Source organism: Boleophthalmus pectinirostris, unplaced genomic scaffold (assembly GCF_026225935.1).
Source record: "Boleophthalmus pectinirostris isolate CB_2022bp ecotype Guang Dong unplaced genomic scaffold, ASM2622593v1 HiC_scaffold_1, whole genome shotgun sequence".
Lineage (NCBI taxonomy): Eukaryota > Metazoa > Chordata > Actinopteri > Gobiiformes > Gobiidae > Boleophthalmus > Boleophthalmus pectinirostris.
This window is the reverse complement of record NW_026570970.1, coordinates 15,235,039-15,255,142: the sequence shown is the minus strand read 5'-3', so window position 1 is coordinate 15,255,142 and position 20,104 is coordinate 15,235,039. Positions and strand designations below refer to the sequence as shown.

The 20,104-nt window shown below is 36.8% G+C and overlaps 1 protein-coding gene across 1 annotated transcript in view; it reads right to left on the bottom strand.

Moving 5' to 3' along the window:
- myo3b (myosin IIIB) overlaps positions 1-13,834 on the bottom strand; it is a 62,770-nt gene extending 48,936 nt beyond the window's left edge. Inside the window, exons 1-8 of the mRNA XM_055150753.1 lie at positions 13,806-13,834; positions 11,126-11,309; positions 10,462-10,482; positions 9,818-9,952; positions 8,933-9,037; positions 7,875-7,974; positions 7,299-7,375; positions 6,884-7,029 (exon numbers count right to left, since the gene is read on the bottom strand). Of these exons, the coding sequence (XP_055006728.1) occupies positions 6,884-7,029; positions 7,299-7,375; positions 7,875-7,974; positions 8,933-9,037; positions 9,818-9,952; positions 10,462-10,482; positions 11,126-11,309; positions 13,806-13,834 (797 nt within the window). The remainder of the gene's footprint in view (positions 1-6,883; positions 7,030-7,298; positions 7,376-7,874; positions 7,975-8,932; positions 9,038-9,817; positions 9,953-10,461; positions 10,483-11,125; positions 11,310-13,805) is intronic.
- Positions 13,835-20,104: the final 6,270 nt, after the last annotated feature.

Genomic DNA, 20,104 nt, shown 5'->3' with positions numbered 1-20,104 from the left:
GGAACATTTGCTACATGTTGTTTGACTGCATGGAATGTTTGACAATATGGCATTAAAGGGTCCATATTACGCTATTTACTGATCTCTGTTATATGTTTCCCCATCTAAAACATACCTGGAGTTGTGTTCTGTTTCATTTGCAAATGTTTAACATACAAATCCTGCATGTTTAGTTCTTCTCTCAAATGGAAAAGACTCAGTTCCAACGTGTGATGTGTGATGTGGTAATACAGGAAGTGCCCCTCTATGTTTTTTAACTCCATATACCTTCACTATAATCATGATGGATCAAGGAGGATTTCAGCCCTGGAATTGCTAATCTTTACTGAACAAAAGGTAAAAGAAGTTAAAAACTACCACTTCATGGCATCTCAAGGTGGCACAGAGCATTTTGAGTATGTTATTAGGTTCTTTTATCAGACCAAGAGTTTGTTTTAATACTTGACAGTTTCGACTGCTCACTAGCGGTCTTCCTCAGGGTGGTCATGTGATGTTACTGTGACGTGTCCGGTCATCTGATTTAAACAGGTTTCTGAGCTGTCCTTCTACCGGTGGAGGCAGGATGACAGCACCATCTGCAGTCCGACTTCCTCAGGACAGTATCCCGTGTGTGTGAGAGTAAAAAAGCCCCCTCGTGCCGGTTTATATTGGGACAGAGGAAAACAAACACCGTTGCTGGATTAAAGAGGCAATTGAAATATGGAAATGGGGGCACAGGAATATAAACCGGAACAAGGGGGCTTCTTTACTCTCACACACCTGAGATCCTGTCCTGAGATAATCGGACTGCAGATGGCACTGTCATCCTGCCTCCACCAGTAGGAAGACAGCGCTAAAACGTGTTTAAATCATCTGGACACATCACAGCAACATCACATGACCACTCTTGAGAAGACCGCTAGTGAGCAGTCGAAAATGTCAGGTATGAAAACAAACTCTTGGTCTGAAAAAACAAACTAATAACATAAATTATCAGAAGACCAAATAAACCTCATTGGACTATAGAGCATTTTGAGGTTTGGAGATGTACACAGACAAATAATAAAGCTTTACTCAAACATGTGTGGATGAAACAAAGCACAACTCCAGGCATGTTTTTGATGAGGTAACAGCATTAAAACACGTCTTACAGTTCACAAGAGTCAAATTTGTGTAATATAGCATCTTTAATATAACATACTTTAGCCTTGAGGGTGTGCCACATTGCAAATATGTTAAAAGCAGACTTCAGTGGATGGATAACACTGTAACAACTGCTCTTTCTCTGCTCTCAGGCTCTTTCTGTATGGCTGGTTCACACAGCATAAAGAAATGGCTTATTCAAATCCGAGTCCAGGCAGTGCTTAAATGTCTAACTCTGAGCGCAGTGGATTGAGGCTAAATCAGAAAAGGTGTCAGCTGCTGATGACGGCTGCTGCTAAGCCAACATGACAAAAATCAGGCCAGGATTACAAGATTGGGTAAAATATTCATGTATCGTTTGGACTTTTTTTTTTAACTCTCATTCAAAGTCTGTCAGTGAATTGAAGTTTTGCATTTTGAACTAACAAAATTCATTAACAAAACAAAAGTCATTTCTTTGTGTTTTCAATTGAGATGTCTATAAATGAATTGAGGCTTTATAGGAAATTGGACTATTTTTGTGTTGAATGGCAATGATTTACAGTGTGTATTATCTATCAGAAGACTAAAATTTGAATATATTTTTATTTATTTAAAGAATTACTAAATAAAATTAAATAAAAAATATGAGAAAAAAATATCGCACAGTCCTAATTGAAGTACCATCACCACTTCTGACTATAATGTGGAACGGAGCATTTTGAGCTTTGGATGTAAACAGTCTATTAATGCAGAATTATTAAAAATGTGTGAATGAAACAAAACACAACTCCTGCTATGTTTTTGAGGAGGTAACAACATTATAACATGGCTTAAAGCTCACTAAATTTTGTGTAAAACAGGACCTTTAAAGGTTAACTGTGTAACTTTTCTGGTAGAGGGTCTGACTGTGCATTAAACAAACATTAAACAAGTATTAAACAAACATGTCTTGTATTTACTCAATTACAGACGTTTCTATTTCTCAATACTACCACAAAAACGTATATTATTACTATACGCTGGTCCATTTCTGCACAGATCAGACCTGTAACTAGGATTAGTGCTGCTTGTATCCATGAGATCATTAAATTAAATGTCATACTGTTCCCCACTTAAGGAAAAAAATAACATGGAGTCGAAGTGATGGACCGTCTACCAGAAAAGTTACACAGTGCGCCTTTAAAATGTACTTGTCACGGCTTGTAAAATGATTACTTCAGTTGGTTATCTTTACATTAAACAGATACAGATAGTCTTTGAGTATTAACAAAAAGCTACACAAAAAATTATAAGGTCATTTTGTATTAAGCAGTCTAAACACATTTGACTTACAAGCTCCAAATGAAGATACACAATTTGGTGAGTATAAAATAATGACTGGGTGAATAAATGAGCCACTTAAATCTGGGCTCACTCATCACTGCAGCCACAGCAGCGCTTTTTGTCATGATAAACACAAAAGGATCCAGCTACATTTATCAGAGGAGAACACAGAAATAAAGACGTGACGTTTCTCCACTCGTGAACCACAGATATGTACATGTAAATAAACAAAACCAGAATATTACTAGTACATGTGGCAGATAATCACTTGCAGAACAGAATGCAACCATGTCCATGAAGTGTGACATGTTAATGAACTAAATATACATGATAAACAAAAATACTGAAACCAAACCATAAAGCAGAATTTCCCCCCCAAAAGTATTTTAAATGTACAATATTGTTAAAACATATGAGCTGCAATAAATACATAAGAGGATGCAACACTTAAGTAGTTATAATGAGTCATAAACTTTATTTATTCTACCCTCTATCCTCTAAATCTTATCGTTTACTCCTGGTTTTAGTCCAGGTTTAGTCCTGGTTTTAGGTCTAGAGGTGCGGTGTACAGGAAGTGGCGCGGTCCATGCGGTGTATACAAGTCAAAAAAAAGGTGGCGCTCCAAACTAGGGCCGTTCACACCAAGGCGTCAAAGCGTTCAGTTTCAATGTAAAGTCTATGTGGACGCGCGACTAGAGCGTCCTGCGTTTTTGCGGCGCGTTTTCGGCGTCGACCCGGCGCGTCTTGAGCGTTTTGGCGTCAGCGGTTTAGACGCGCGTCCAAGGCGTTAGCGTATCAGAGACGAAGCGACGTTGAAAAGATGAGCCACAAACTGAACTTTTCGCGTCAGACCGGACCAGGACAGACTAGACCAGGACTCAGACCAGGACCTGACTAGACCGGGACGAGACTAGACAGACAGAGACCGAGTAGAGGAGACTGATATTATTATCCGAGGAATTGCAAGACTCTTGTTTCAAGGGCAACGGACGCGCACCAAGTATTTTTGTCCCGTTCGTCCACGGCGTCAAAGACGCGCGTCGGGGGCGTCACTCAAATGCAAAGGCTCCAAATAGAGGCGACAAGGCGTTTTTTGACGCTTTGGTGTGAACGGCCCTAAGTTGTCAGAATGGCAACATAATTTTACAGCTAATACACACACATACAATTACTGATATCAACTGCAGATGTGTACAGATGTAGACCGTTATTTTTTCTTCACGTGTGTGTTGCGCCTCCCCAGTGGCTCTTTGGCGCCCCCCAGGGGAAGCAGGCCTCACATATTGAAAACCTCTACCCTAGTGTGATGACACCAGTGTTTTAGTACTCTCCAGTTCCTGTAATTTTCAACATATTTTTACAACTTTTCTCAAATTGCTTCTTGATTGGTGTAAAACTATCATTTATACTTACAAAATATTTTACCCCACCAAATTAAGTCAAAATTAGGGAATCGGGAAAATCTGTCCTACACTTTTTCATTCAACTAAAACTCTGATCCCAGTTTGAGAATACACAAAAACAAGAAAAACAGCATAGAGTGTAAGGATTTTTACTGTACTAAATAACAACTGGTGCATATCATATTTACACATGTCACTGATCCCCTTGGCCTGGAAAGCTATTATCGTGTGCAATTGTAAAACATCACAAACATAAAATGTGCATTGAACATTTAAGAGCCAATATGGAAATCATGAGCCCCATTCAAGGACAGTTGCACCAGAGAAGCCTGTCTAGTAAAGGAGTGTCATATCATAAAGTGAAATAAATAGACCATTTTGGGACCATCAAAACCTAAGCAATAAATCCCTTTGGTTTTTATCATGGATCATTCACAGAGTAAAAGTGTAATATACAAAGCCACAAATGCAGGACTCCAGTATAACGCAATTGTTAAAGGTGCATTGCAACTTTTCTGGTGAAGGGTCCGTCAATGCTTTTCTCCATGGAGAGGTTATTGCTTTGCCTGGAATGTTTCACAGTATGGCATTAAACCTTTCAATCTTCAGGGAGATCAAACCAGACCAAGTTACAGAATCCGTGTATCATTTGTTCATTCGTTTTTCTAAATAAAACCAAAATAAGAAAACAAAAAACAACAATTTTCTTCATTATTAGTCTCCAAAACCAAAATGAAAAAACGGATAACGATTTTTCAGTTTTCGATTTTGTGTTTAAATGAATAATGGAAAAACAGATAACAGCCGTTTCCCGTTTCTGTGACTTAAACTGCGATGCCGGACTTTTGCGCCACATACGGACTGAACCAGGAGTGAACCAGGACTAAAGAAACCAAATAATGAAGAAAATGGTTGTTGTTTTTTTCATTTTCTTATTTTTGGTTTTATTTTGAAACGAATGAACGGACGATACAAAGATTTTACAGGTCAGATCTGCGGAGAGGCGACCCTGCTCACAGTCAGATTGCCTGTTTTTCTAGGTATTTTTGAGCTATAAAACCACCTGTACCTGAATAAATGTAAGGCAGAGCTCTTTAATGTCATACTGTGGAACATTCCAGGCAAAGCAGTGATATTTTCATAAACAAGCAGGTCACGGACCCTCCACCAACAAGCAACATTGTGCATCTTTTCTGTGTGTGGCAAAAATATTTTGGGACTCACTGAGAATGGTTGGTTATGTGTTATTAAATAATATTGTAATCTAATTATTGTTATTACTAAAACTCACCATAAACACAGATTAAAGAAACAAGTAGGTATGGTGGATAAGCAAATGTTATGATTAATGATCTTATGGGTTGGACTGTATTTAGGTCTGTCACAATAATTACTATATCAATTTATCGTTCAATATATGAAAGATGGAACAATATTTTTTGGGGACAATATTTATCGTGTGCACAATATCTTTGCTCTAGTGGAAATTCTTTTGTTATTTTTTGGCTATATGACAAGATTTAAGCCATAAAATTGTTGAATTATTCACTTCTATAACTCATTGCAGATGCAAACTAAGGACTAAAGTGTTTCATTTGGCTGTTTATTTATTGCAGCTAATGATTTTTTAACAATATTGCAGATTGAAGAGTTTTTGTGGTTTAAATCTGCTCTTGGGTTTTTGTGTCAGTGGCATATATTAGTTTCAATATTATCGTTTATTTACTTCATCAGCAGTAACAGATAAACCTGTCCTGACCCTGTCCACATGTTCTATCAATCATCACATCATCTTTGCACTGTTTTCCTTCTTTATGACCTCTTGAGATATTTTTATGACTAATTTTTCTATTTTATTTGTACTTGTACCTATACATGTATATAATTATGCCTTATTTGACATGAGACTCTGCTATTTATTTATTTTTTGGCTACTTATTTAGAATGCATTATTGCAATTTATATTTTTTCTCTTTATTATTATATTATATTATGATGTGTGAGCTACTGTGTCCAAGTAATTTACCTTGTGGATCAATAAAATTTGTCTAAATCTAAGTCAATACATACAAAGGTATTGTATACAAATACATACAAAATGTGTTATCATGACATACTTTCCCACATTTCTTCAACCCTTATTACTAAATTGCAAGTAAATGTTTATTTTTGGTATGACGAACCTCAAATTAATAAACATTTTCTATACGGCACTGATGAAATGCAATAAGATGCCGTGGCCTGGTAGGGAGGAGAGGCTACAGTCTGGTCTCCGTGTGAAAGGAGCTAATCAGTGATGCAAATTGCAATCAGCGGGCACATCTCAGCCTGACTGGGGCATAATACTGTGATTGTGTGATGAACAAAAGGTCAGCGTGTGCAGCCTCTGAGCTCACACACAATAAAACCACCAGCGGAGCCCATTTGACACTATTTATCAGTGCATTAATGTGACGCCAAACAGCGTTAGGATAAAACTACTACATGATACAATTATGCTAATTTTGAATGAAAATATTTTAAAGGACTCATATTACTTTGTTAGAATGTTGTTTCCTTGTCACAAACATACCTGGAGTTGTGCTTTGTTTCATTCGCACATGTTTAACACGCAAATGGGAACCATTGTTTCACCTTGTGATGTCATGTCTTAATACAGTTAGTGCTCCACTGTGTTTTTAAACTCCATACAGCTTCACCAGAATTATTTACATGATTTCAGCCCTGGAATTGCCAATCTACTGAACTAAAGGTAAAATGTAGCTGTTAACTTTTGCATTTTGAGCCTTGAAGAGGAAGACAGAATAATAATAAAGGATTACTCAAAAATGTGTGAATGAAACAAAACATAACTCTGGGTATGTTTTTGAGGAGGTAACAACATTCAAACTTGGCTAAATGTTCACAAGAATCCATTTTGTTTAATATAGGACCTTTAAAACATACTCAACATTATCCATGCTTGTTACAGTGCGATTTTTGTGGTATGTTTTTCATCTGTGAGAGAATGATAGAAGTGAAAAGTGTGGTAGGAGCGCCCTCTGGTGACTCACCGTGGGATCTTGAAAAGAGCTTTGACTGGGTGCATCTCGGCTAGAGGCGGGTCTCCATCTGCCAGCTCGATGGCGGTGATGCCGAGAGACCACACGTCACAGCGGGCATCGTACGAGTAATCATACTGCTGCTCACAGGCAATCACCTGCCAACAGAACAAGACAGTTGTAAACAAAACAAGACAGAAGTACGGCTGTTTTAGGGCTCAAGTAATGGTCTTTATCCATTATCCACTCATCCACTCTGGTTTTATTTTTAAGGGTTTTATCATTTGTTGTTTAATAATATCAGACAATGGGCTGAAGAACTACTCTTATTGCCCTGGAGGTGCCCTCTAAAATATGGTGGGGAAGTACACAGGGTAAAACTACCACGCATTAATATTAAGTAAATATGTTCTAAGGTTGAACTGACCTCCGGAGCCATCCAAAATGGGGTCCCAACAGACGTGTTCCTTCGTAGACGTGCACTGGTCAGCTGAGCAGAAACACCTGTAGTTTATTGTATTCATAGATTACTTATGGTGCTTTTTAAATCATATACAGTATGTTTATTCTAATCAATAATTCTCGGAAGCACATAATTTAGTGTGGCAACCTGCCAAGCTGTAATAATAATGCTCCATAATCATTTCAAATTATATAGAACAGATTTTTATCAGCAGGAGTCCACTTCATCTCAGTGACACAGAGGACGTAAACATGCCTGTGGGCGGCACTGAGTAATTTACCGTAACAGCCTCCTTTTAATATGCAAAAGATCAAATAATGCAATTTAAATGAGCAGTAAAGGCCCTGAGGTTAGGCCACAGCCATCAACTAAAAAGATGTTTTGTTGTGTGAGGCACATCCAGTTTTCTCTCACAAACAAATTGTGCAGATATGTTTTATATTATGTTCAGTTTTATTGTTTTAGCTTCACTCCAAATGTGCTGGACTTTTCATTTTACATTTTACATTAAAAGGAAATGTCCCTTTTAAAGCCACATACCAAAGTCAACCAGTTTGACTCCTCCATCTGTCGTCAGGAGGATGTTGTTGCCTTTTACGTCGCGATGGATAATCCGGTTGTTGTGCAAATGTTGGAGACCCTTTGTGGAATAAGAAATGTCACTGTGATTATATGGATCACTACAAAGTACAGAGACATTAACATTACTATATAACTGCATATGCTGATAATAGATACCAGCTTTTTGTCAACATTATATATAGACAATAATACTGAAACAAACATATGCCACTGACACATTTACCCAAAAGCAGATTTAAACTACAAAACTATTCTACGATATTGTTAAAAACATGAGCAGTACTTAGTTTGCACCTGTAATGAGTCATATCTTCTGTGGCTCAAATCTCATCACACAGCCAAAAAACAACCACAAATTTCCCAGTAGTGCAAAGAAAATATACACACAATAAATACTGATCCCAAAACTTATCATTCTTATCATTCAATACATGAAAACTGGAACAATATTTTTTGGGGGCCAATATTTGTCATAGGGACTTTTTCTTTGTACTAGTTGACAATATTTGGTTATTTTTATGTACAATAATAGCATTTGAGCAGTAGAGTGTTGAATTATGAACTACATTCTGTTATTTATGTATTACTATTCATATTATTTAAAGGTGCACTGTGCAACTTTTTGGAGAGGGTCTGGATCCTGGTTTGGCTCCATGGAGATGTTAATGTTTTGGTTTCAACTGTCCACACTACAGTATGATAAAAAATCTCTTGGTGTTATTTATTACTCAAAAATATCCTGAAAAACATAATTTTTTATTGTGAGTGAGGTCACCTCTGCACAAATCTAAGATGTTTATGGCCATATTGTGGAATATTCTAGGCAAATCTCCATGGAGACAAGCAGGTGACGAACCCCCCACTAGAAAAGTTACACAGTGAACCTTTAACAATACTGTACATTTAGAATAGTTTTTTTGGAGAAAATTCTGCTTCATGGTTTCAATATTATCATTTATTGTCTATATTTTCTTCAAAATCTGTTGATGTGACAGGCCTGCAGTATAGGACCTTACCAAGAGGGCGCTGTATAAGATGTATGCAATTACGGGCTCCTGTAGACGTTGGCTTCGCATGAGTAGTCCTTTGATGAGCTCAGTGACGGAGCCGCCATTGCACAGCTGTGAGAGAAACAAGAGTCAGTCAGTCTGGAGATTGTGATGCATGAGGAGGACAAGCCCACACAGCCACAGCAAAGTCACTGTGGAAGCAGCATGTGAAATCATGTTTTTATACCAATGACACAGTAAATTAAAGCAGTTTCTGAACTGCTGAGCTACCTTTACAAAACAAAAATGCCAGAGAGCAACTAATTTTAGAGGTTATAAGAAATTGAGCATATAAATATACATAAGCCACGACAAGCCTTAGATGGGGAACAGTTAGATGCCTAAAAAACATAAACCAATATCCATTTATATTACATGGAAGGGGAGGAGAGCTACTGGTAGCTTCCAAGCTACAGGTTGGAGACCTCTGATATAAACTACCCTTAATAAAACAGTTAGTTAAGAACATTTTATAAAAAGTCCAATCAGCAAAAGAGGTTAGCAGATTATCAAAATAGCAATAATAGTGTGTATGTTGTATTGCAGATTTATGTTTTTGAATATCAAGTGTATAATTTAGAATAAAAATATTGCAAAAAAGCTGATTACAAAAAACTTCAAACTAAACTTAACTTCAAAATAAGGGTTTAAAGTGATATTTTAGCACTTTTGTGTGTAATTTTACAGTGATTTGCATTTGTCTGATACATAAACCCCAAATAACCTAACATTTAAATACATAAGTTTCTAAAACACATTTCTGTTGGACTGACATGATACTGTCTGAATATCATTATCAGGATACTAAAAAAAATATCAAGATATAAATGTTTGCCATTATTGCATTATTACCTCCAATACCAGCCATAGCTGTCCTCCAGACAGCTTGTCCGACTTATAAAACATGCCATAAAACTTCACCACATTTGGATGGTTGGAAAGGGTCCGCAGAATGTTGTATTCAGCTTCAATCTCCTCATCCACGTCCTTAAAGAGAAAAAAAAATAAGTTGCCTGAGTTCTAAAAATAGCATCAAACTAGGAGAGGGTAATAACTATGCTCTATTGACTATCCCAACTAGCAATGGGCGATAAATTACAAAGACAGGAATGGGCCTTGGTACTAAACTATTTTTGGAAGTGCTTTATATCAAAAGAATTGTGTTGGGAAGAGGGGAGCACAGTCAGAAGAGCAGAATTTCTCTTGGAGTATGTGTGAATGATAATGTCAGAGCTGTAATCTGGGAGAGGGATGGGAGCAGAAGCAGCTTCATCTTTGTGGCCATCAGGGGAGCCTGGTGTTGGATAGACCTGCCAAGCGCTGACACAATCACAGTCCTACTTCAGAACAAGACTTAAACGCACAATGCAATGTCTACAACAAGCTTATCCTACAAGGCTAGATACTACAGCCAGCCACAGCCACACATGTGGGGGTCCACCAAGCATGTTTAGGATGAAAAACTATATATAAGAGGGGAGGCTCCTAGTACTTACTCTGTTTGTATGGCTTGTGTGCTGAGACAAGTATAAGCAATAAAACATGTCAGTGGATTGCCTTTTGGTTGACAAAAACAACACTGAGGTCTTAACTGTAAAATACACAGCTAATTATCTGAAATACATTTATGAAGGAATGAAAAAGTGAGAAGGAACTGGACATATATACTTTGGACATATAGAAATTGATGTAATAAGACTGTTTACTGGCTTTAGTTGGTCCAGGAAGTCTCATAATGGGTGAATTTTTATTTATACAAAGTTGTTCTTAGTTACAAGAGAGATAAATAACAGCTACATAATAAATTTAGAACAGTTTGGTCTTATTTTATATTCCAATCTCTGCTCTGATATCGGATATCAGCAGGCATTTAAAGCTATAGTATCAGAATTGGTATCAAAATTGAAAAAGCTAGATTGGTGGATCCCTAGTAAATTACAATCTTATCACAAATGAACACACAAAGTATTAATAGAACAATAAACAAGCCTCCTGACAGTTCTCTAAATGCTTCCTGCTTGTTGTTTACAGCTCACAGTCTGAGGCAGAGCTACATTTGAGGTCAATATTTACTTAGACTTAGACAAACTGTATTGATCCATAAGGGAAATTATTTAAGATGACCTTTCACAAAGACTTCCACATCTCTCTCAGACTCACATTGATTGGGTCCAGCACTTTGACTGCAGCCTGACTCCCATCTTTCTTGTTGGTCACGCGGTACACTTTACCGTAGGTCCCTTTGCCGATGGTCTCCACTATGTCCCAGCTCCCTGAAGGATCGCCCAGGTTCTCCAGGCCAATCATACTGGACTTGTAAGGATACAGTCCATACAGTGACCTCCTGCAAGAATAAAACACAAAAATCACAATTACTTAAATATAAAATGTGTTTCTCACCTTCCACGGTGGTTGGTCTCTCTCCCCCTCATCCAGCTCCGATCCTTTACAAGAGCCTGGGAGCTCCAGAGGTTTGCGCAGTATCTTTGCTGTTTCTAGTACCGCATTTTTCTGGACTGAGACGTCTGTTGTTTTTCCTGGTATCTACTGTAGCCACTCCTTCAGTCTGGGGGTTACAGCCCCAAGTGCTCCGACCACCACAGGCACCACTGATGCCTTCACTTTCCAGACCTTCTCCAGCTCCTCCTTGAGCCCCTGGTATTTTTCTAGTTTCTCGTGTTCCTCTTTCCTGATATTACCATCCCTCAGTACTGCGATGTCCACCACCACAGCTTTGTTCTGTTGCTTATTCACCACCACTATGTCTGGTTGGTTCACCATCACCATCCTGCCAGTCTGTATCTGGAAGTCCCACAGGCTTTTGGTTCGGTCATTCTTCACAACCTTTGGAGGTGTTTCCTACCTTAACCTTGGGGTCTCTAGCCCATACACTGCACGGTTCTGTAAATATATTCTGTATAATATATATATATATATATATATATATATATATATATATATATATATATATATATATATATATATATATATATATATATATATATGAGCTAATTCCATTCATTGGTTTTATTTATTTATTTTTTTCAATTAAAATAGTTTAACATTGGAGGAAAAGGTGCGTGGCTACAGTTACATGGGTCGGAGGTAGGATGTAGTTTATATTTAATAACTGTAGTAGGTTCCTGCATTACTTTAACTACCTTTTGTCACTTGTTCATAAGATGAACCCATAGACTGTATATATAAATGAACATAGTTAACCCATCAGCTGCAGTGTTCCAAGTAGGAAGTAAACACTTTTAGTTCTATTGACTCTTGCAAAATGAAAACATCAGGATCATGTAGAGTGGGTTAATATGAACATTTTAAGACCAAAATGACGAGGCTCACAGCAGCATTTACAGGGGGTGACAATTTTTCAATGTTAAGTCTTTTGTCTGTAAATAAATTCCTAATATTGAACACACTGACTGACAAGTACACTTCTTTCTACAGTCTATGGATGAACACAATATTCTCTGTCATCACTACTCAAAGTCACAAGTGGTGCATTATTAAACTACTTGGAGGGAGATTGTTTCTCTAGACACATGTGACCTGGCAAGAAACTAAGGCTGCCACTCACATCTCACATCATTCACATAGGCAAAGTGGAAGGATGTGTCTTGCCAAAGGACACAAGTGCAGTATGAACTAGCAAGTGAAGAGAAAGACAACCTCTGGAAACTTTCTTGCCTCATCAATAACAACAACTCGCATACACAGGCAAGTCATGAGAAAAAATGTTGAAGTTTGATATATTGTTGAAGTAAATATAGACGATAAAAGATAATACTGAAACTAATTCATGCCACTGACACAAAAACCCAAGAGCAGATTTAAACGACAAAAACTATTCTAAATTTACAATATTGTTAAACGTCATGGGCTGCAATAAATAAAGAGAATGAGAATGAAACCCTTCAATACATAGTTTGCATCTGTAATAAATCATAGAAGTTATTTATTCACCCCTCTACAGCTCAAATCTCACCATACAGTCATAAAAAACAAACATTCCCAATAGTGCAGAGAAAATGTATACACAATAAATACAGACCATCAAAAAATATTGTTCTAGCGTTCATACATTGAACAATAAGTCAATATTAGGAATGTAACAATAACCAAAATATCACGATATCGTATCATCAAAGTTCTCACAATAATATCGTGGACCCTCACAATATATCGAAATACAAGTTTCTTTGCTTAAATTAAAAGTTATGGTGCAGCAACAGCTAAAAAAAAGACAGAGGGGACTACATAGACCATGATCCTTTGCTCCATTTCAGCGTAGATTACAAGAAGAAATAACAGTTTTAGCACTTTTAAGTCTTAGTTTTTTGGATTAAGTCTTTTCAAGGCATTTAAAGAGAAAAAAGTAGCATATGAACAGTTTTGTTTGCCTCCACAAAATATCTAAATAAATACCATACCGTGAGATGTATATTGTGAAAATATCATACTGAGAGATTTGGATATTGTTACATCCCTAATCGTGAGCCTCTCCACCATATCGTGAGCTTTCCCATGATATCGTGAACTTGTCAATATATAGTAGTAAAAACAATCAACGTAGCTTTGACTTAAAAACAACAACAAAAAAAACAAAAACATGAGATGACCATAGAACTGAAGCCAAACAAACAGTCCCATCATAGTCTCACAAAGTAATGGGGATGTATACAGTGTGTACAGTTGAGTGTGTAGGCTCAGAACAGTCCACTGCTTTTATTCCCACTGGAGCTGCCTTTAATCAGTGAAGCGACTGCATCTGCCAAGGGAGCCACTTAACTGCTCTATAGCACAAACTGAAGGGAAAGAACAGTTTACTTACAGTGTGTGTGCCACTTTCCTCTGGCTCATCAGGGCAGACTATAGGTGAAAAGCTTCTAGAGTTCAATATTATCTCTTGCGCGGCTGTGTTCCCCATGAAGCGGGCGAGCAGACATTCTGAATTAGCACAGAGCGGCGCAGACCTGTCACTGTTCACTAAGAGCTCCAATCTCCTTAAGATCAGGTGGATTGGATGGAGATTAACTTAACAACTGATGTCCTGAATGAAGAGACGCCACCTCTGACTTACACAAAAGTCTAATAATTATGTAATCCAGTTTAATAACAAAGCTCAGTCATTTAACCTAATTAGGAACAAGAGCTGGACCAGAGTATGTCGCTTATGATTTATCTGGTTTATATAATTGGGGGTTGATACGACATTTACAATTTCACAAACAGTTTTATAGCAGGAGGTTCTGTAGTGGATGTGCATTGTCTTTCTGTGCAGAAATGGAATATCTCTAGTAATTTCTCTAACACAATGCAATCAAAATTGAAATTGTAATTTAAATTGACACATAAAATCAGAAGACTGCAATTATCTATCTTTTAAAAAAGCTTGTTTTTGAGTTATAATTTATCAAACCAAAATGAGCAGTTTTGCAGTTCACAAATCAGTCTTTTGTCAAATGTTAATCCTCCTTGTCCTGGATGTGTTTGCCCTGGTGAATATTGATTTGAAAACATAAATAATAATCATTTTTTGTTTCACATTTGTGCAGTCTTAAACTACCGTGCAGATGCTAAAACTACCAACAAAAAGGATTTATGGAAGTATAAATTATAGTATACGTATATATGTAAATTGAATAGCATAAAATAAGTTAGTGAACATCAATTACATTATTATCACAAATTCTCTTTTACGTGCCCTGACCAATTAGAGACATATTTAAAGGTTCAATATAATGCAAAATTAACTCTTGTGACTTTTAAGCCGTGTTATAAGATGTTACCTCATCAAAAACATACCTGTGTAATCCTTTATTATTAGTCTGTCTACATCTCGAATGCTCAAAAGCAGGGTCTGTGTGTTAAACATCTGTGAATGAAACAAAGAGCAACTCCAGGTCTGTTTGTGATGAAGAAACAACATCATAACATAGCACATTAAAGGTTCAAGGTTCAAGGTTACTTTACTGGTACCAACAGGTACATTCTGTTTGGCAGTGAGTCAGCTCATTCATTCACATATAGACATCTGCATCTACAACAGTGCACATTGCAGGCTTAAAAGAACTAAAACCCCATTAGAAAAACATTAAAAACAAGCAAACAATGGGGCAAAGGGGCATAAATAAGATAAATATAATAAAAGCACTTGTTCAGGGCACTGATGGAACAAAAAGAGACACATTTAAACTATTACTAAACTATTACATGCAGTTACAACAGGGTGACCAAACATCCCTATTTACCCAGAACAGTCCTAGTTTTAAGCCATATCCCCTGTCCCTGCAAACACTGATTTGTCCCAGTTTTATACAAGAAATGTCCAACAGTAGATATCGGTGTGCAAAAATATTGAAATATCGATATATCGTATCACTTAATGTGATGATACAGTATTGATATACTGCCAAGAGTATTTTTTTAATATATTTTAGTAAATTATTTTGTTACATTGCTACAGTTTTGTTGTTTGTTAGAGGAAGGAAACTCGTTTATGCGGCACATTTGACATTTTCACTGTTTTGATGAGTAAAATGTTTGTGTTTCATATGAACTTTGCACAAGAAGTGGTTTAACAAAGACTTTTAGTATCACAGCCATGATTTAGCCTTTATATTTAATGAACTGTATCGAATTGATTTGAAATATGTCGTATCAAATTAAAAGTGTACTGTATTGAGATATACACCATATCGGCAACTTCTTAATGATACTCAGCCCTAGTAAAGAGAGACATAAATTCTCATGTGTTAAAGTAAAATACAGAAAAGCTGCTTAAAAATGACCAAAACACAAAGAAAACGTGACTATGCTGACTCACTTGGGCCAAGCGCATAACAATTTTCATTAATTATGCACTCCTTTCACAATTTTATTATTAACAACCACTCCAAACCGGGGGTGTCCCAGTTTTTAATTTTGAAAATCTGCTCACCTTAAGTTACAACAGTTACACAGAGCCATATACACACAGTTTATGCACAACGTATCATCATATAAATCTACCAAAGAGGCTAAACACATAAAGGATCCCCACTGTGTGTTGTGATATTTTGTAATAATAGACACATGATAAATACGAAGGCAGCGGACTCTGAGTTTAGGAGAATGATGCTCTTTCGTGATAAATATGATGGAGATTGTTTTGGTTCTCCAGCAGCCGTGCACACTTGTCATGGACGTGTTATGCATCACATATGGGCCAAATGACCCTGAGGAACGGGGGGCCAGCCTGTTTTGGTGGAGCTCCTCAGACTGATGTGGAAAACGTGAGTGACGCTTGAGGCTGCTTGGACAGATTAATGGATCTTGTGTAAAGGCATTCAGGTAGACATGAGATGAATATAGCGCTTTCCTGTAGAGACATTTGAATAGGCAGATCTTCCTGATGTCCTTCACACAACGCTAACACGCCGCGGCATCACTTAGCTAGCTAGCACGGCGGCTAATCATCCATCACTGATTGATCACAAGTTAATTGTCCATCTCCCAATGTCAGTGAAGAATGCCTCGCTCTGCCTTGTAAATAAACACAGCTCCAAACAGTTTACCTGCAATTTGTTACTGTCAGCCTCCACTTTGCATTTACACCACTAAATCAACACACCACACGCTGCTGTTGCCAAGGGACCAACCTTTGTAACGGGACGATAATGAAGGTGAAAATGTTTTATTTCAGCATCCAATATTTGAGCTGCACAATTTCGGAAAAAAAAGTAATTGTGTTTTTTAGTTTTGTTTTGTTTCGTGACAAGCATTGTGATTCCGTTTAGATTTGCTATTGACGTTTTGAAAGCAGGATTCAGTTTAAAGTACGGCTCAGAGACACGCCAATAAAAACAAAATAAAATAACGTCAGAATTTCAGAGGACTTTAATCACTGCCACAAAAAACATCCTTTTACCATTGAGTGTAAATATAAATACTCTATATGGCTATAAATATGGCTTTTGAGTGACAGAGGATTAGACCTTTAAAATAAACACACCCGAGCATATTGCTGACAGTTAGAAATGCTTGTATCTCTAGTGAAATGTGCTTAAATATAATATAAATGGGCATTTATTGGACTGAAAAACATGTAGCCTTAGTCTGAACTGGCTTGCATGTCCACAAACCTGGCTCTTTCTTAGCAAAGGAGGATTTTGTTTCTATGTTCTGTCTTTGACTATAATATTCTAGCCATGCTGGCGCGACCTAGTGCCTCCACTCAATTTCATTTCTCTTCAGTGACTAGGTCAGGAATCGGAATACACTAGACAGTTTGCAAGAAGCCCAAAAGTGCGAGTCCGGGCACCAGCCAATCAGCGAAGAGCCAGACATTCTGCATTGGCAACGATTCCTGAGATTGAGGATTTAAAGCCGGAACAAAGAGAATGTTCGGTGAATTTTATCAAGGGGAAAGACGTTATTGCCCTTCTTCCTACAGGATTTAGGGAAAAGTTTAATATACCAGTTAGTCCCGTTAGCAGCGCATTACATACGTCATGACCAAATAGCAGCGATTGGTTAAATTAAAAAAAATACCTGCCTACCGTCGAGTGAACAAATCCTAATGCTGCGAGGTCAGACAGTTTCCACAAAGTCAAACCAGCTGATGAATCAGGCTAATAATATTCCACCACATGACATAAAGCTCATCTATCTCCATGGAGAATTAATGTACAGCTTTAACTTTCTATTTCCATGTGTTACATACTGTACGTTTTAATTGAACAACCAAACACATATCACACAACACATTCAAGATCTACAATATTAACTGCTAGAGGCATACAGGAGTTACAGGCATTTCAGAACATGTTTGTAGAGACCTAAGTTGGGTCTTTTTTTTAGTTTTTTAAAATTATTTTATTCTCTACAGAGGACATTTTTACCTATTAATTTCAGATATTACCCTGTACTAACTGCTACCATCCAAAATGCAGTTCCCATTTGATTACATCTAATACTGCAGTCTCATACAATATGCTTGTTTACCATTCTGTATCTCTTCACCAAAAACTTCAATAGATCAAAAGTTGCTCAGTACCACAAACACTATCTAACACAAAGCAACAGCCAAAGAGAACAGTACATACCTGCTCCTGTGAAAGTGTTTATCCCTGTTTTACACTAAAAGCACCTGGAGCTGAATGCGCGCTAATCTAACAGGATTAATAATTGACTAGAAATGTGCAATGTGATGCGAGCCGCTGGCAGATGCACTCATAATGGTGCAGCTATATGAAGCTCAGGTTGCACAGGTGACCAGGAAGTGTTGGTAGGAAAAGTCTGGTCATGTGACTCTTTCCCTGTACTGTAACAGTCTGTTAATGTACACAATGTGGAAAAGTGGGATATTTTAATTATAGTTTAAGTTCCTCATTCTCTCAAGTACTTATAACCCCAAGTATGTTATTATATTCAGAACTGTACCTTAAAAACAATAAAGCAAAAATACTATACCACAAAAATAATACTTAGTACACTACTTAAATACATAACATGTATTCAAACTCTTATTTCACTCACTGCTGTGATAAAAACAATGTTTTCAATGTGTTTTTATTTTCTTTTTAATATAGCTATTAATATCCAAGTCCAAGTCACGGTATGAACCTCATGAAACAATATTTATTGCGATATTGTGGGAAACCTCACGATATGATGGGGAGGCTCACGATTAGGGATGTAACAATACCCAAATCTCTCGGTACGATATTTTCACGATATACATCTCACTGTACAATATTTATTGTGATATTTTGTGGAGACTAACAAAACTGTAAATATGATACTTTTTCCTCTTAAATGCCTTGACAAGACTTAATCCAAAGAACTAAGACTTAAAAGTGCTTAGAACTGTTATTTCTTCTTGTAGTCTACACTGAAATGGAACAAAGGATCATGATCTACGTAGTTCTCTCAGTCTTTTTTTTTTTTTAGCTATTGCTGCACCAAAACTCTTAATTTATGCAAAGAGACTTGTAATTCGATATATTGTGATGGTCCACGATATTATTGTGAGAACTTTGACAACCTCCATCCACAGGTCCTTAAAAGTAAACAAACAACCACCTTGCCAAAAGACCACAAAAGTCCAAACCCAAACTCTTTACCTAACCTTAACCTTTACAGATTTGTGCCTAATCTTAACCAGACACATGGCCTATGGAAACATTCATGGACAAACTACATCTAGTATGCCTATGCTATTTACACCATTGTATATTTAAGGCAACATGTAAAACATGTTGTCACAAACAGAAAATAGATATTAAACTGCTAATTAACCCACAGAAGCACAGCAAAGACAACACAAAGCTGGTTAATTTCAAACTATAAATGAAATCTATTGGTGATTAAAAGTCTTTGAAGGGCTTCACTCTAAAATGAAATGAGCTTCATCACTTTGACAGACAATGAACTAAGGCAACAACTGATAGTATAATTAAATCATTTAATATAAACACATAAATAAATGAAAAATTGTGAGGGGCATATTATGGAGGTATGTAGGGTTGGGTGCTCTGGCTGGAAATCTGCAGCCAGACTCTTATGTACATTAAGTTTTTATTGTTGAAAACTGATACATGCCATTTTTAACCCTGCATGTATGACCTGATTTTTTTTTTTTTTATTTGTGTATGATCATCAGTAAATACAAAGCAGTCGGTGGGGACAGGGACATTTTCTGAGCTCGCAAGCCTTGAATGCAAGATTGCATAAAATGTGTGAATGAATAAAAATGCAACTCTGAGTGAACTATTGATGAAGGAACACTGTTGATTCATACATGTCCCCAGGATATAGAGGATGTACAGCATACATATATATATATATATATATATATATATATATATATATATATATATATATATATATATATATATATATATATATATATATATATATATATATATATATATATATATATATTTATTTTTTTTTTTACTTTATAAATATTTAGTATTATGATATTTAATGAGAGCAAAGCTCATTAACTATTTCCACTTTGGAGCTGGACACAGTGGGTCTCTGGAAGCTCAGGTTTCCTTTTGTTTACAACTCACTAGAAGCACAATAGTGTTTAACATGAGCCTCCTGCTTTCTCCACGAAACAGTGACCAGTGTTTGAATCAA